The following is a 19,046-nucleotide window of genomic DNA, read 5'->3' as shown; positions in this document are numbered from 1 at the left end:
CCTATAAATAAGGGATTTTCCTGAAAGCTGGAGCTTTTTTGCTTTTTTTTTTTAGCCATCTTTTTCCTTTCTCAATAAAGCATTGCATTTGAAATGACTTCTAGTTCCTTGATTAGTGGCTAAAGAGGGTGTACTTTGATATTTTCAAGGTCCTCTTGTTTTCCACTTTGGAAAGGAGCTAGGTTTGAGAGGATCATGGCTTACATAAGTGTGGGGAGCAGAATAGAGTGCTTGTGCCCCTCACCTCTCCCTCACTAAGCCTGATGACATCACCCACCTTCCTGCCCAACAGTCCAATGGGAATGCTTCCTCCCTTGCCTAGGTGGAGTAAGGGGTGAAGCAGGATGCCCCTGGCACTCAGTGGGGGGGGGCATGGCGCTTGGTGGGGGGGGTAAAGGCGATGGGGCTTGGCACTCCATCTCTAAAAGATTGTCCATCTCTGGCCTGTGTGAAAATCAGGAAAAGGGACTGGAAGATTAGGAGGAGGTGGGAAACATCTAGTTACAGTATTTCAGGAATTCAGTTCAACAAACATTGTATCCACTCTATTCACTATACCAGGGACACAGACAAAAATGATACGATCCTTTCCCTCAAGGATCTTTTTTTAAATAAGTATTTCTATCTTAGTAACAACTCTGAAACAGAAGGGCAAGGGCTAGGCAAATGGGTATAAGTGATTTCTAGACTCAAAGAATTAGGAAGTTTCTCAGGGTAGATTTGAACCCAGGTCCATCTGACTCTAGGTCTGGCTCTATCCACAGAGCCCCCTAGCTGCCCTTCCCTCAAGAATCTTAATTCTGCCGGACATAAGGGAGAGAAATAGTATATGTATAGATATAAGTATACATATATTTGAAGGTGAAAGCATCAGTATCTAAGGCATGGGGACAACAGCATGAAATTGCAGTTAATTTTTGGAGAAAGACAAAGACTGACAGGTAGGTATGAAAAAGGAGCACCTTCCAAGTATAGAGGATAGATTGTAGGACTGGAAGCACACTAGGCTCTTAGCATCTGAAATGAGAACTCCTTGTGACTTGTCTCCTTGCTTCACTAGGTAAGGAAAATAATATTGTACTGTTTCTAAAAAAATCTAAAATAGGATGAAAATTGAGAAAATGAGGGGGAAAACTAAACATGAAAAAAGAGAAACTTTTAAAAAGATGTAAAACAGACAATATTTACAGTAATGAAATTCAGTTTTCTAATACCTGTAGTTTCTCACATTGCTGATATCTGGAGACAATCATTTGGTTCAATCATTTTGGGTAAGATGCTGGTGAGACAAGTCAAATTTTTGCCCAAGGCTAATAAGTAAGGAATCAGGTTAGTTGGACAGATTTTTTAAAAAATCAAATGTGACAGCAAATGATAAAGGGGCACCTAGGTGGCTCAGTGGTTTGAGGGTTAGGCCTGGAGTCAGAAAGACCGAGTTCAAATCCGACCTCAGGTATTGACTAGCTTTGTGACTCTGGGCAAGTCATTTAACCTCTTGTTTCCCTGAATGAACTAAAGAAGGAAATGACAAACTACTCCAGTACCTTTGCCAAGAAAATCCCACAAACAGTAGAGTCCATAGGGTCATAAGAAGGCAGACATGACTGAATACCTAAACAAGTGAATAATAACTTTATTTTGTTGAAATATTATGTGTGATGGGGGTAGGGCATGGGAGAGAGTAATAGAAGAGAGATTTTGAATTCAAACTTGTGCAATAATTTCATTTTATAAGACTAGTTAACATTTTAATAATCATGTATAATTAGATTATTAGAATTAACTTAGAATGATGCTACATTTTTATAAGCAAATATTTTTATTTTGATTAGACAATAATGAAATGCATTAATATATTTGAATAGTCATGTGTGCTATTCAATTGTAAGTATTAAATGAATACTCATCAGTTTTTTTTACAAAACATTCAAAAGAAGTAAAATTAAACTAAAAATATCTGGGGATTGTAGAATAAATACAGTGTATATGAATGTAGCAAATATTTTCATGAAAGTCATAATATAGCTTATTTCCAGGATTATAAGTAATTTATGTTGTATTTGCAAATGAAAATGCAATTATTTGTACTATTTATTACATGCATATGATTTAGGTGACATAAAAAGTCGGCAAATACAATTTCATTATGGTCTGCTTGTAAGTATCCTTTCAAACATGGCAAAATTTGTAACTTTTTAAAAAGCCTGATATGTATAAAAATCTCTTTCCATTCTTCTACTTAATTGCTTTATTTCTATATCTTATGTACTCAATAAAATGATATGTAGCATATTTTATTTTGAAAATCTGCATCATTTAATGACCACATCAGTTGGGTAAATTATTTCCATGTATCTATGGCTTCTGAATTCCTAGATCTTCTTTTTCCAGGTTCCTATAGTAGTAACATTAAGTGAGGTCAGACCAAATTTTGGCATTACTTTAAGTACCCCTGAATTTTTAGTTTTTGGTTTTCTATCTCCAGAAGAATTCCCTATTAGAAGAGTTCTTTCATTTTGTCTCCTTTGTATTGGGAAATGAGTAGTTAGTACTGAGGGTCACACTTATAGGACACTCTAAACTATGAGGAAGAAGCATTTTAAAGGGTTAAATGAGGTTTTCATTTAAAATTCCCCTAGCACTGGGGACATGTAAGACAGAAAGGGAGATTTCTCTTCATCTGTATGTGTATTTTTAAAGGTGTTCGTTAATCCAATAGAAGTTCTTTTTTTTTTTTTTGATACTAAGATTAAATAATTTTTTCTGTTTAGTTATTTTTCAGTCACGTCCAACTCTTTGTGACCCCATTTGGGGTTTTCTTGTCAGAGATCCTAGAGTACTTTGCCATTTTTTTCTCCAGCTCATTTTATAGATGAGGAAACTGAGGTAGATAGGTTTGAATGACTTGCCCAGATCCCCAAACTAGTAAGTGTCAGAGGCCAGATTTGAACTCAGGAAGATGAGTCTTCCTGACTTCAAGCCTGGTACCATATCCACTGAACCACTTAACTGCCCACAGTCATTAGAGAAATGTGATGAAGTAACACAAACATATGTTGGACATGGAATTGGATTAGTTGATCCCTGAGATTCCTTCTGGATCTGAATGATATAATCCTGGGGTTTCAGGAAGATAAATTCAAAGGGTTTTAGAGTGGGAAAGTTCCAATAGCTATGAGGGGAGCTGAAGCAGGTGCTGTGGAGTGCTTAGAGCTTGGTAGACATCAAAGGTGTCAAGTTCATCCACTGAACCCTGGGCCATCGCTAGTCATCCTGACTTTTGTCTTCCTACTGGACTTCAGTAACTCTGGAAGAGAGAAGAGAGTGAGTGAGGCTGATGACTTTATGTAACTTTGTCTCCCTTACATGAGATTACCAAGGAAATCAATTCTATTGAATTAGAATTTCCAAAAATATTTTTAAAAGGTTTGTGGACCTTAAGTTAAGAACCCCTGCCTTAGTTTAAATTACCAATGACCCATGTATTCTATTGGACTCATTGAAGTAAGTATTCTGAGTACCAGTCAGGAGGTATTTCCAGGCTCCCAAAGATGTTTACAACACAATTAAACGTCAAAAAGCCTCTGAAGATAACTTATCCACCTTCCATTTTATATCTGCTGTACATGTACCTATTTATTTGTAGGTTGTCTCCAGAATTAGCATATAAACTCTTTGAGGGCAAAGACATTTTTTGTATTTTTGCCTTTCTTTGTATGTCTAGCACCTGGCACATTGTAAGCCCTTAATAGATGCTTCTTGATTGATTGTGGCCACCATTAGAATGAATCATCCCTTGCTGTGGCTTCTACAGACATGTTCCAGCTGGGAGTATTCACCTAGCTTGTAGCAGCTCCATTTTCATTTGAATATGAGCCAGGAAGACCAGATACAGTTATACAGGGAGAGGACACCAAGCTGAGACCTCCAGCTTCCAGGAACAAGTAAAAAAATAGCTAAATGAACAAATATCATATAGTGTTCATCCTGGTATATTTGTATTTTTACTAGGTTTTTTAATGAATTAAAATTAATGGCTTATTTTTATCTACAAATTAATCTCTATAATGAGGATTATCATCAGAAAATATCATAGTCTCTGAGATATACCTTACAGTAGCCTCATTCCTCTAGTGTTTATGATGAAAACAGTTTTGCCAGGCACATAGCAGACCCTTGCATAATGAATGACCCACTGCAGGATACACATCAAATTTGGGAGCATCCAGGCATTTCTGGAACCTTAACAAAATCCCAAAAGCTATTTCAGGCTTAGGGCTAAGCATCAGAAACACCCAAGGAGTTCTTCAGAGTGTGAAAGTGAATTATGACCACAGCATCAAAAAGAGTGACTATGGAGTTCTTAGCTTCTTGGAATACTGTAGGTTTATCCTCCATATCTTCAAACAGATCTTTGATTTTTATTGGGGAACATTAGGTATATATAAAGGCCCCTGTTTCAAAGCATAAGTTTTCATTTTTATTTTTCAGAATCTTTCATTGATAAGAAAACTATTTTATTAGATAAATAAAGATAGGTAAATAAAATTATTATATATATATGATATTCAGTTTATGTATTTGCTAGAGTATTAATTTTTTAATTATTTTCCTATTATTTTTTATTAATATATTACCAGTTTATCTTCTTCCCTCTTTCTGTCGACTTACACATGTGGCTACATATGTGTATGAGTATATATTTATTGATGCATATGCTAATGAAAATACCAATAGAATATGAATTTTAATCCTGCCTCCAGAAAAACTAGTTTTATGGCTTAATGGTAATCTCTCAATTTCTCTTGTGTTAGTTCCTTGGGATACAAAGTTCAAAGGCAAGAATCAAAGAATTTCTGGCTTCAAGGATCTGAAATTCTACATTCTATTTTGATACCTTGTGCCTTGCCTTTCTGATAGTTAATGGTTGGTGAATTTAACTGACTGAGTGTAAGGAAAATATCATAGATTATTAAAGGACTTTTTTGTTCAACTGAGTGATGGATTTGAAGTCAGAAGACCCACTGAAATTTCAATCCTACCTCTGTCATTTAGTATCAGCAAGACTTAGGAAAAAAATCGCATAATTCTCCACTGCTAGCCTCCATTTCCTGATTTGCAAAATGAGACTGAAATAGATGACCTCTGAGGTTCTTTCCACCTAAATCTTCAGTTCTCATATATGTCCTCTTTTCTCCATTCACAGTTGTCATCCTATTTCAAACGTTCAGCATTTCTCACCTGAATTGTTGCAATAACCTCCTCTTGGGTCTACCTGCTTTAAGAATTTCCCCTTCTCAACTGCCAAAGTGATTTTCCCAAAGTACAAGTCTGAGCATATCTCATACTCCACCCACACCTCTTCTCCTCCTATACATGCATAGGCAACTAGGTAGCACACAGCACTTGGCCTAGAGTTAGGACTGATTTAATCCATATTTCAGCCTTTTTTTAGTCTTGTCTGACTCTTTATGGACCTATTTGTGGTTTTCTTGGCAAAGAAAATGGAGTGCTTTGCCATTTCCTTCTCTGAGTCATTTTTATAGATGAGGAAACTGAGGCAAGCAGGGCTAAGTGACTAGTGTCTGAACCAGATTGGACTTGAGAAGATGAGTCTTCCTGACCCCAGGCACAGAACTTTATCCATTGTGCCAGCTAGTTAATAATACCTGAGATCAATTCCCATCTCAGACATTAGCTCTGTGACCCTGAACAAGCCACCTTAACCTATGTTTGCCTCAGTTTCCTCAACTGTAAAACGAGAATATTACTACTACTTCCCAGTGTGGTTGTAAGGATTAAATGAAATGATATATTTAAAACGTAGTGCCAGGAACATTGTGTCTATTAGACACAATAATTTTTTTTTTACTTTGAATTCCATTCATTTTATAGCTAAGGAAATGGACACTAGACTGGTTTTGAGACTTCCAAAATCTTATGTCACAAATGTAATAATACAGTTGGATATTGAACTTACTTCTTGTGATTCAGTACCCAGTGCTCTTTGTTTTTTCGGGGTTGGGGGCATATTTTGCACATTTTTTCTTTTAATTTTTTTTTGCTCTCAAATTGATTAAATCATTAATTCCTTTGTTGTTCCTTCTTCTCAGCTTGTCTCATCCCAGTGAAACAGCCTCCTGTAAGTAAGAAAATCATCATCATCCTGGAGAAGTTGGAAAATGCTTCCTTATCTGAGCTATTAGGAGACTTTCTGGCACCTCTAGAAAATCGTAGCACTGAAAACCCCTGTACTTTTCAAAAAGGTAAAGGGAGAACAAGCCAGGCAGCCTCATCTCCTAGCATTTGGCTCCTGACAGTCCCTGTGATGATTTAAATGTCTCTTCTTATTTTAATGGTTGAGTTTGCATTTGTTCAGTAATGTGACTTGTACCAAACTTGGTTGCTATATCCCTTTTACTTTGGGTTTATTTTTAGGAAATGGAACATCTGAGTCCTATTACTTTCATGAGAACTGCTTTCTGATGGGGACAATTGCCAAATCCCGTCTCCAGGGCTCTGATTTGGTGGTCCAGCAGCATTTCCGCTGGGTTCAGCTAAGATGGGATGGAGAACCAATGCATGGCTTGCTACAGAGGTTTCTAAGAAGGAAAGTTTTGAATAAGGTAATGAGAAGGAGCAGCTGGCACATTGGACTCTCTGTCTCTAGAAACTTAGGGCTGTGATCTCTAATTGACCAAACTGCAAAAATTTTGTACTCTATTTCCTTTATTTTAATATGTGATTGTGCTATGTATCTATCCAAGAGAGAGGCTTATATATATATGTATGAAAACATACCTATATGTATACATAAATCATAAATAATTTACATACACAAGCACACCACCTGAGAAGCATTATAGAATAGTTGATCAGGAGGCAAGAAAAAACTGGTTCAATGAGGTTCAGCTTCTGATATACATTAGTCGTGTGGCTATAAGAACTTATTAATCCCTTGACTCCTCAGTGCTCTAGACAGATTTTTTAGATTATCAGCTTCAGAGAGATTACCTCTCTGTATCAGCTGATGGAGTTTACATACTGGAAGTTCTTTACATTAATAAATTTGCAGATTTGAACACCCCTCCCCAAGGAAAAATCCACATTATACACATATATTAATTTTTAAATAACATTTTAATCATGCCCCCATGGCTGTCAATTTAAAATAACCAAGTCAAATGGTTTTGTTAGATTTGATCATCATTTGTTTTGTGATTTACAATAATATAACCAGAAGTTATATAGTGCCTCAATGAAATCCAAATTTTAAAGATTATTTTATGTTAGCATTTTGAGAAATGTCAGTATGTGTTATTGTTGCTCAGTTATTTTTCAGTCATGTCTACCTCTTCATAGCCCCATTTGGTGTTTTCTAAGCAAAGATAATAAGAGTAGTTCGCCACTTCCTTTTCCAGATAATTTTATAGATGAGGAAACTAAGGCAGAGTTAAGTGACTTGCATAAGGTCACATCGCTAATCAATGTTTGAGGCCAGATTTGAACTCAGGATATCAGTTTTCCTGACTCTCAGTCTGGCGCTCTCTTCCTTGTACCACCTACCTGCCCATTAAATGTCAGAGAAAGGGGTTTTATCCTTGAAGTATAGCCAGAGAGTACAGGTCAGTATTCAGCTACGTAAAGAATCAAAGTCAAATTTTGTTATGTGGGGTAGGAGTTTGCAATTATCTTAGTCTTATACATCATGAAAAAGACACAGTTGATAATCTAAAATTAACATTTTAATTAAAAAGTTCTTTATACCAGAAAATTGATTGCCAAGTAAGTATTTTATTACTTGTGACCAAAGGCACTTCAAGCTTACAAAACCAGGTGTGCAGAGATTAATAGCATGTAGCTGAACTCTTCCTACTATAGATGCTCGAGCAGGCTTATCATGATTAAAATGTGAATTACAGTACTGCAAGGCACATGTCCACATACTGAATAGACCAGATTTCATCGTCCAACACTGGCATTATTTTAGACTTAAGCAAAATGCTGGCATTTTTTAAAAAGACAGCTCTAAACTTGATACACTGCTTGTTTTTCCATTGCATCTGAGTGATTGGAGATGGGAGGGTGTAAAGAGAGAGACCAGTTATGCTTTTCCTTTATAAAACAAGCCATTCAGGTAGGTTAAGGAAATTGATTCTTCAGGAAAACATAAGAATGAATGGCAACTATAGAATGTCAGCAAACTTAGATGGGGATCATTCTTAAATTTTTCTGCCTCCTGAACCTGATTAGCAATGTGATAAAACCTCTGGTACTCTTCTCAGAATCATGTTTTTAAATAGATAAAAATAAAACATACAGGGATACAAAGGAAACTAATTGAAAAAACAGTTATCAAATGTTCTTGGACTCAAGTTAAGAACTCTGCTTTAAGGTCAATAGAACAAACCTTAATAACATTTAATTGCTTCTTGGTCATCCTTTCTTCTTTTCTCTCTTTATTATTATGTAAAAAACTGAAGTTTTTTAAAAGGGCATTTTTTTTTCTCAAAACTCCTTTACATTTCTTACTTCATTTCTTTGCAAAGTTCAGTACTACACAAGATTTTTAATCTCATTGGTTTCTGGTATTCCTTTTAGCAATGCAGATGATCAAAGGTAACTAGGTGGTACAATGAATAGAGCACTAGACATGGAGTCAGGAAGATCCTTGTTCAAGTCCAGCCTCAGACATTTATTAGTTATGTGAGCCTGGGAACTGCTGCATTCCTCAGTTTCCAAAGGTACTAATGTAAAATGAGGATAAGAGCAAATATATCCTTATGGGTTGTTGTGAGAATGATACAATATTTGTAAGGAGCTTTATAAAACTTAAAATTCTACATTCATATTTATTATCATCATCATTATTATTTCTGTACCTTAGTAGATAGTTACATGAGTTATCATTATGTTGTTGTTATTAGGGTTTTCTGGGCAAAGATAATGGGGTGGTTGACTCTTTCCTTCTCCAGCTCATTTTACAGATGAGGAAACAAACAAACAGGGTAAGTGACTTACCCAGGGTCAAATAATTGGTAAGAGTCAGAGCCCTGATTTGAACTCAGGAACAGGAATCTCCCTGACTCTAGGCCCTTCACTCTATATCTTGGTACCACTTAGCTCCTCACCTCAAAGTTGTTATGCCAGTAGCCAGTCTTTTGGTGGTAAGCTATGCTTATGCTAACTGGTCTAGTTGCTAACTAGAGTCATTTTCTGGATCCATGCTGACCAACTATCTGCCAGTGGAACTGAAACCAAAAGTTAATTTTCACCCATGTTTGGATGTTCTAATATTCCTAATTTATAGATCTTGATCTTAGAATTCACCTGGGAACATTTCCATGAGAAAGAGTATAAAAAGGTTCAGGGTAGCTGTATTTAGGTGTAATTGTTAGCCACAAAAATATTTATAAACTATAAAAAAGTTCTCATAGTGCCTATGTTCCTGGATCAACCCCACCTCCCTCCACCCACTCAGGACTTTTCATTTGCTTTGCTTCCTTCTTGTCATAACTACATTTCACACTTCCCTTTCAAAATTTAATCCTAGTTACTTGGCATGGCAGAGATTTTATTTCATCAAAAATGAAAGGAAAAGGCAATCACTGTGTCATGTTTCACAATGGCTTAAAAGTTTAGAATTTCTTTGAAAAGTAAATAGTCTGATTCATGACCTACCTCAAAGTAGCAAGATAGAAGGAAATCGAGTTTCTTCCAGTACAGTATAACCATAAATATTATGTGGAAAGTTACTGAAAATTAGCCCATTTCCCCCCAAGTGTATATAAATCCCCTTAATCTGCTTTGTATTGCAATTCATTCCTAACTTCTTAAATGTATAGATATTGACACTTTGGATGATTAAAAAAAACTAAACCAGTAGCAAACTGATAGAAAGCCAACATATTACAGGGACTCAAGAGTATTCAGTGTTATTTCCATGAAAAATGAGTATCTTTGAGTCTAGGTGAGCTAAACACTATCTCCCTATATTTTTAGAAAAAACTTAATTCATGAATTCATTGTGTTGTAAATATAATTTCAGGTTGCTGCCGGGTCAACATGTTACCTCAAACTTAGGCTACCAATCCTAGAGTGAATTCTTACTCCTCGAACTCCTAATCCTTTAAAAGATCTGAAATTTAATCCATATGTGCATTGCTGGTATTGACAAAAATCAAAAAATTCTTCAGACTTCAGTCAGCAAATATATATTCAGTACTTGCTATGTGTTAAGCATTGGGGATAAAAAGAAAAGTAAAGGATAATCTCTGCTCTTAAGGAATTTACAATCTAATGGGAAAGACAGTATGCAAATAGCTGGATACAAACAAGATCTCTACAGGATGAATTGGAATAGATTATAAATAGATGTTTGGTATTTTTTATGATTTTCTTAGACTAAAAATATTATCTACTTATTGGTTAATCCTCTATTAATGAGCTTCTTCGAACTTAGCTGATAGACATCTGTGTACCTCTCCTCTGACCTTTTCCACATTGGTAGAGTTTTTCAGAGTCCATACTTTCCAGACATACCTTTCAGGAACCCAGGGTTTACTAAACCCCAATGAAGTATGAAAGTAGAACAATAGCTATTCCTCAGTAGATTAATGTGTTAGATTTAAAATAGTTTGGAGCGTTAAATTGTTGTAGATAAGAGAGTGGGAGCCATAAACTGAGATAATTAAAATGTTTGGGAGTAAGGGAGATATATATAACAATTATGACCGCTGAAATATGTTTTCTACTGTGTCTTGGGTTTATATAAATATAAGATGGTCGCCAGGGAATATTCCCAATTTATGAATATGCCCAAGCCAACTGGGTTTTATAGAGAAATTTAATTTATAATACACTGATTAATCAATAGAAAAAGAGAGAACGTAAGAAAGGAATAAGAATGAAGGGCCTCAAGCCAATAAGGCCTAGACCTCAGTCCTAAGAGATAAATCAGTCAGTTGGTTTTATCACTCACCCAAGATCTCTCTAGGTAAGGCTTCTCATGCCAACCTCAGGCTCCACCTTCAAGAGAGCCTCCTTTCAAGAAATGTTTCCAGAGAATTCTCCTCCTGACTCCTCCTGAGTTCTCCTTCCACAGCCTCCTTCAAGACCTCTCCAGGAGCTCTCCCTCCAGGACCTCCCTCCTCTCAGACCTCCTTCAGAGCAAAACCTCCTCCTCCTTGTCCTCAGACCCTGCTATCTTTTTAAGGAAACCATCTAAGTTCACTCCCCTCAGTTCTCACATCAACCAATCACTGTCGATGTCTCCCCTGTGCCAATGGTGGCTCTAGCTTAACCCAGGACCACCCAGAGGTCTGGCCCCTTTGCACATGTCTGTTGAAGGTCATATTCTCAAATAATTAAATCTTGATCTTTGCTGCAGCCCTTCCTAAATCCTGTTACTCTGAGTAGGGTGGAGATTGTAGTTTCCAAGACCTGGTTCTGTCATTCCAAGTATCTCTATTGTATCAATTCTAAAATCAATCATGACTCAAAGAACTTTCTGTTCTATGCTTAAGCATAGGTCAAAGCCCTTTCCATTGTTTAGCAAAAGGTTTCTGTCCTAAAGTAGTCTTAAGTAGGGAGGAGAAGGATCCTCCCATGCCAAGGAGTTTCACATTCCAATAGAGTTCTTACTATCAGTAGGGAATTTTTTCAAGTATGAAATTTCCCAAAGGGGAAATTTCCAACATTCATAAGTCTAAGAAATTTTAAGGTTTACAAATGGACCAAGGTTATCTCTCAACAGAACAAAAGGCAAGCTATAAACAACCACAATTTAAAATGTTCCAAATCACTAATAAGAGAAATTCAAATTAAAATGAGTTTGAAGTTTCAATTTACACATGTAAGATTGAATAAGTTGACAAAAGAGGAGAGTTGTTGGAGGGATATCATCGGCCTACTGGTGAAACTGTAAATTACTCCAAAAGCAAATTGGCACTCTCCACAAAAAATCATTAAACTGGGCATATCCTTTGACCCAGCAATATCATTACTGAATATACCTTAACAAGATCGAAGAAAGAAGGAAAGAACCCATGTGCACAAAAGTATTTATTGCAATTATTTTTGTCATAACAAAGAACTGTAAACAAAGTGTTTGTCTGTTGGAAAATGCCTGTAGAAATTGTGATATGTGAATGTGATAGAATCTAACTGTGCTATAAGAAATAACAAAAGGAAAGAATTCATAGTAACCTGGGAGTATGAATTGATTCAGAGTAAAATCAGCAGAACTATTTATACAGTGACTACAATGTTGTACAGAAGACAACTATGATAGGTTTAAGAACTCCACTGGTGAATCCAGAAAGCCCATGATGAATCATGCTTCCCACACCTCATGATAAAGGTGGTGGACTAGAGGTGCAGAATGAGCCACATATTTTCAAATGGGACCAATGAATGTATAGATTTGGTCTTCTTAGTACACTTATTTGTTACAATGGAGAATTCCTTTTTTGATGGAGTAAGAGGGAGACTTATGAGGAGATGTGTTACAAAAAAAGGAAGAAAATAACATTAATGAAACATTTAAAAAACACATAAAAGAGATCAATCAGAATGAAGCTCAGAAGGGGAAAAAGACAAAACTAGGGTTTCACAGTATCATACAATCTCATTTTTCTGGGTTTTCTTTGGGTTTTTGGGGGGTTTGTTTTTTTTGTGTAAGGTAATATTCATGTTAGTCAATTTTGTAATCAAGAAAATTTTTTAAAATTAAAAGATCAGATTGAAGTCACACTCGATTCCCATCTCCCGTCATGTCAGGGAATGGGTTTCCTAATCATAGAAGAGATAGAAAAGTTATATTGTCACACTCACTTATTTTGTCTAGATTCTTAGAAAGCTAGTTTTGGTTTGAGGAGGAGCTTGAGAGTCTGCAGTGCTATACCCATCCTGTATTATCCGAAGGATAGCCACTTAATATCATTCATTTCAATTTGAAAAGGAAGGCATCCTCGAACACACTGGGCCTTTCAAGACCTCTCCTAGAACTTTGTTCTCTAGATGTTCTTGTCAGGTAATATTTTGCATTATTATTTTATACTTTTTTCATATCCATCCTTTCAAGATATATTAAGTGCCTTGAATTCAGGGGGCTATGTCATTTTAAAATTTATACCTCCCTTTATACTTAGCACCAAATTCTAGACACAGTGGAGATTTAATAAATGTTCATAATTACCTGCCTTCACCCATCCTTCCCCATTTTCAGTCTGGTGACAGATAAGTTGAAACTCAGCCACATTTTAATTTTATTTTGTTTTATGTTTTGCAATTAAAAGATATTTATTTTTCCTACCCCTCTCCAGCCCTGCTTTATCTCCATTTAAACACACAAACCTTGTAATGAATGTTTAGTTTTGGATGTGTTAAAAATATTATTTGTCTCATTCTCCATCCTTATTCCAGAATTTCTCTTTTACAAAATCTGTAGCATGTAGCAGACTCAGTTCCCTGCAACTGTGGTTGGTCATTGCATAGATTGGAGCTCTAAAATCTTTAAAAGTGGTTTGTCTTTCAGTCTTATTATGGTATAAATTGTTTTTCTGGTTCCGCTCACTTCACTCTATATTGATTCAGGCAAGTTTTCCCATCTTTCCCTGAACTTTTTGGCCATTTTAAAACACTATAATAGTATTCCGTATATATTCATATGTGATAATTTCCTCCTATATTCCTCCAATTCATAGGGACATGCTTGGTTTCCATTTCTTTGCTACTATAAAAAAATTGCTATGAATATTTTATTACAAATATGGACCTTTTTTCCTGTTTCTTTGATCTCTTTTGGGTGTAGGCCTAATAAAGGTATGACTATATCAAAACCATCCTATTTTAATGGCTTTCATTTTTTTAACTGATCATTTTACAAATGCCAGGATGAATAGATAAAAATGATTCTTCCAAAGGTAATAAGAAAAAATTAAATAAAGCCTGTGTTGTTTTTCTTTTTCTAGTTCAGAGGTAAAGTACCTTCACCCTGTGACCCCGTGTGCAAGACTGTAGACTGGATTCTTGCTGTCTGGCACCAGTTGAACTCCTGCTTGTCCCGGTTAGGCACACCTGAAGCACTGATTGGGCCAAAATATTTCCTCTCCTGTCCGGTAGTTCCAGGACATGCCCAGGTGACAGTGAAGTAAGTGACTTATTTCTTTGCTTTCAAATTCAAAGATATTCATTCATATGGAAATTTTTAGAGAGAAATTGAGGGGAATGGGGAATTGTAGGCAATTTGAAAGCTAGATGGAGATGTATTTTTATGGAATCTCATGTATACTTACTTTTTACTTGCTGAATTTAAAACTTTTGAATTCCAGACTATATATTCTTATAAATCATTTTCAGGAGGAATTTTTTTTCTTATCAAGACATTTAGAAGAAATGTGTCAATAAGAATCCCATTTCTTTTTTATACAAGTAGAACCAAGAGAACATCATATATAGCAACAGGAATATTGTTGGGAGAATTTGTGTATGTCAAACCTCCAGAGAAATAACTGTTAAATAGAACAAGCAAGACAAAGCCTTATATATTCACACATCTTTTTGTTAAATGATGCCTTCTCCAGTATGAGGAAGGGGAAGGAGATACCGGGGATTTTAATGTAATGAACAAATGTATACTCCAAAGGTTTAGGAGCTGAAAACAGGTAGAAGGGACCTTAGAGGATATTTAGTCTCTGCCCCTTATTATTTTAGTGATGAAGCCTATATGATGTAAAAATACTTTTCAACCTACTTATGTGTGGAATTTGATAAACAGCAAGAAACCATCATTATAGCTAACATTCATAGAGCATCTGTTAGCAAATATTGTCTCATTTTATCCTGATCTTATTTTATACACTGGGAGGTAGGTGCTATTATTATTATCATCCTCATTTTACATTTGAGGAAAGTGAGGCAAACAGATATTAAGTGACTTGCCCAAGGTCACACAGCTATTAAGTGTCTGAGGTGGTATGTGAACTTGGGTTGTCCTGACTCCAGGCCCAGAGCTCTAACCATTGTACAGCCTACAACTACTTCATGAATGAGAGCAATCCTTCCTTTTCATTGATGAGCTGAAGAGGAAAATATATCATGAAAATCTGTCACATTCACCTGCAAGTAAAAATAAAGACACAACATTTTGTTTTAACAGTCTGGAGAATGTTGGCATTTAAACAAACACAATTAATCTTTGGCATCAACAACTCATTTGAAATTATGGAAATTTATACTTCATTATGCCATTGTTTCTCTGGCTGTATACTGATTAAAAAAATTTTTGTGCAATTTGAAGTGTTAAATTTTCCCAATTACTCCAAATTGTAAGCAACACTTTAGAAACAGTAGCAGAATCTCCTAAATTATTCTGTTTCTTTAAGCAGAAACCTTTTAATGCTGTGGCTTGGAACTATTATGTCCATGTGAGTAAAAAACACCATTTGCCTTCTTAACCAAATGGTAACTTTTCTCCACTCTCCTAGGTGGATGTCCAAATTGTGGAATGCTGTCATTGCTCCCAGAGTTCAAGAAGCGATACTGTCGAGAGCATCTGTGAAAAGGCAGGTTGGCTTGGGACAGACAACTGCTAGGAAGCATCCCAGCCAAGGACAGCAAGCAGTGGTGAAGGCTGCTCTCAGTATTTTGCTAAATAAGGCAGTCCTGCATGGCTGTCCTCTCCCCAGAGCAGGTACCAGTGGGCATTTGTTTCTACTAAATGAATCCCAAGTCTCTGTAATTCCCACTCACCAAATACCATCCTAGCCCTACTTGCAATCCCCATTTCCTTTATTGTTCCATCTCTTCCATTGTTCATAGTCTGCCAGCTCATTAAAAATGGCATTTTGACTAGTGACAGAAATTTATTTCAGCTTCTAGACATGCAAATGAAATTTTACAAACTGCCTCCTATGAGGAAGGAATAAATTGCTTCCCACTCTGTCTTTGGACATTCTTGTCTTCTTTTACCTCTTTCTAAATCACTTCCCTCCCACATACTCTTAGGAGTTTCTCATTGTTTGGGTACTATCTATACCTATGATTTGGGGAACCAAGAGCTTCAGGAAATGTTCCAGAGTATTGTACATATTTTGAGGAAAATCCTTCACACTGCAAAATGTGTTGTTTCAGAGCTCGATCAGTATATAGCTGATTTCAAAGGAGGAAGCTTCCCCCTCTCCATGGTTTCAAGTTACAACAATTGTGGCAAGAAGAAAGGGGATAATAATTCCTGGAGAAAGGTGAACACTAGTCCCCGAAAGAAGTCTGGTCATTCCACTTCACAATCCTGGAGCAAACAAGAGATAAGTCCAGAAGGTAAGGAGCTTCCTAAGGGAATGTGACTGAGTATGTGGCAAAGAGCTTCTCTTTTCTAAATAAAAATGTTCTTTTGTTTTTTTAGTCACATACTGACTCAAGCAGGATTCATACAATTTTCTACCTCCTTTGTTTTCTTAAATTCTCATCATAAATAGAAAGCTTATAATCGACAGTATTTCCCCCAAAAAAAGATAATTGGTGATCTTAGTTTTGGAAAATATCATATTCATTCTGGTATTTAAAACCTAAATTTATCTAGGTTTTTGTTAAGTATCTACTCAATTCTTAAACTCTTACATTTTCTTAGTATATGTATATAGTATCAAAATTATACACTGGATAAATAAAATGTAGAAAGAACACAAGCCTGATATGCGGGAGTCCTGGGTTCTAGTCTCAGCTTTACTCAGTGATCTGAAGTCGATCGCCCAAGTTCTCTAGGCTTCTATTTTTTCTCTTTATTTTCTTTAAAAAAAATAATAACTCTTAGCTTTTGTCTTAGAACCGGTGCTAAGTATAGGTTCTAAGGCAATATGGGCTAGGCAGTTGGTGGTAAGTGACTTGCCCAGGGTCATCCAGCTAGGAAGTGTCTGAGACTACATTTGAACCCAGGTCCTCCTGACTCCAGGCTTGGCACTCTGTCCACTGTGCTGCTTAACTGCCCCTGCCTCCATTCCTTTGCCTCTAAAATTAGGAAGAAAGCTAGACAAAAACCTGTGGTTTATTGATATAGGTAAGTGCCTGGGTGAGGAAGCTTGTTTTACCAGTTCATACCAACATCTGTGCTCCAGTTTGTAGTCTTAGAGTTGCCTAGACCAATGAGAAAAAATTACTTGCCCAGAGTCACTTAGCTAGTATGTGTCAGAAACAGGACTACAATGTTTATAGTTTCTCAATTTTGCTGGATAACATTTCCTTCTCCTGAGAAAAAGCATGTACAGTAGTAATTAAGCACAAGGGACTCTGCTATCCAATCTATAACATATGAAGCTATCAAGGTCAAATACAGTGGATATCAGGCTACAGAAATAGCTGAATTTTACTTATTTTTCTTATGGTAAGTGTCTGCAAAAAAGATAATAGAATAAAATTAGGAAGTAAAAAAGAAACACAAATTAAAAGAAAAATTGTATTAAATGGATGTGTAAATCGAGAGATTTAAAATAATACACTGGTTGATAAATATAAGGTTTTTAAAAATTAAAGTGTCCAGGGTAAATTCTTGATAATTATTTTAATAAATAAACAGATCATGTGAAAACTTCTATAATGTGGTGCTTTTAAAATATTAAAATTCAAAACCGTTTTTAAAAATGCTTTAATGATAAAATTCCTCTAATGTATTATCAAGCTAGACACTTCTGTTGGTGTAAAATGGTTCTTTCCAAATGCTCCCCCTAAAATTGATACTTTATCTATAAAAATTAATGTTCATAAGACTTAAATAATAATTGTATAATAATAGCTGGTGAGTATATATTGCTTTATCGCTTAAGAATTCTTTCCTGCCAACTTTAGTAAAGGGGATAGATTATTAGATTTGAGACCTAAAATGACAGATTTGCATGATCCAGGGTTTTGTCATAGAATCTCTTTGAAGATAGGATTGGAGCCATAGAACTCAAGAATGGTAGAACTGTAAGAGATGGCAGAACTATTTTAACATTTCTTCCTATTATGACTTATTTATTTTGTTTCCTAACTCTAATGTTCTTTCTTGTAATAGCATATTAGTATATTTATTATTTTTATTTATAATATAAATATTATTTACATATAAATATAAAAATAAAATAAATTTAAATAAATAAAATATTAAAATATATTTATTAGTATATATAAATAATAACAACATACTATTAACTATCTCTATTAAAGCTTTAATCCCCTACTAACTCTAAGTTCCTTGAGGGAAGGGACCATATCTTGATCTCAACTTTATATAGTACTTGACACAGAGGTTCTTAATATTTGACTTTGTTTTTTGAGATGAGAACTATTCCATCTCTCTAATTTTACATAGAAGGAGACTGAGGTCTAGAGAGGTAAAACAACTTGTTCAATGATCAACAAACATTATTAAGTACCTACTCATATTCAAGGCACTGGTCTAGGGGTTGAGTATTCAAAGATATAAATGAAACTTCCCCTGACCTCAGAAACTTAAATTTATTGGGAGAAATATAAAATGTACAAAATATAAACAAAATTACAAAAAAATAAAACAAATAATATAGGATATTTAGTGTCCAAAAAGATTAGGAAAGGTTTATGTAGCAGAGTACAAACTCAAGGCTACATCTTCTCATTCCACAGGTCTCTCCTGACTTTAAAAAAAATCTTTTTTCCCCCAATTACACATACATAAAATTTTTAATAATGGTTTTCTGACATTTTGTAATCTATCAATTCTCCCCTCCTCCCTGAAACACGAGGTACTATGATATTGGTTATACATGTGCTATCATGCAATACATGTTTCCATTTTTGTCATATTATGAAAGAACAAAAATATCACATATAGAAGGAAAAACTCATCCTGCCGCCTTTTTATTGTTTTATTGAACTTAAAAGGGTTGCATCCAGAATTCCTAGATTTTCAGAAAAATCTCAATATTTTCTCAATTTTGTCTGAATATTGGCCCAATTATCAGCTTCTTTTCTTTTACATTTAATAATATTTTAACCATGTCAATTAGTCATAGCTGTCTGCCATTTTTAAT

The 19,046-nt window shown here is 35.4% G+C and overlaps 1 protein-coding gene across 2 annotated transcripts in view; it reads left to right on the top strand.

Moving 5' to 3' along the window:
* CTTNBP2 (cortactin binding protein 2) overlaps positions 1 to 19,046 on the top strand; it is a 182,490-nt gene that overhangs the window by 139,729 nt on the left and 23,715 nt on the right. For both annotated transcript variants that reach the window (XM_007504190.3, XM_056799583.1), the window contains 5 exons: positions 6,114 to 6,266; positions 6,439 to 6,626; positions 13,974 to 14,152; positions 15,489 to 15,694; positions 16,135 to 16,320. In XM_007504190.3, coding sequence (XP_007504252.2) covers positions 6,114 to 6,266; positions 6,439 to 6,626; positions 13,974 to 14,152; positions 15,489 to 15,694; positions 16,135 to 16,320 — 912 coding nt within the window. The remainder of the gene's footprint in view (positions 1 to 6,113; positions 6,267 to 6,438; positions 6,627 to 13,973; positions 14,153 to 15,488; positions 15,695 to 16,134; positions 16,321 to 19,046) is intronic.

This window comes from Monodelphis domestica, chromosome 5 (genome assembly GCF_027887165.1).
Source record: "Monodelphis domestica isolate mMonDom1 chromosome 5, mMonDom1.pri, whole genome shotgun sequence".
In the NCBI taxonomy this organism is placed as follows: Eukaryota; Metazoa; Chordata; class Mammalia; order Didelphimorphia; family Didelphidae; genus Monodelphis; species Monodelphis domestica.
The sequence above is the reverse complement of the archived record's forward strand: the minus strand, read 5'-3'. Positions and strand labels throughout refer to the sequence as shown.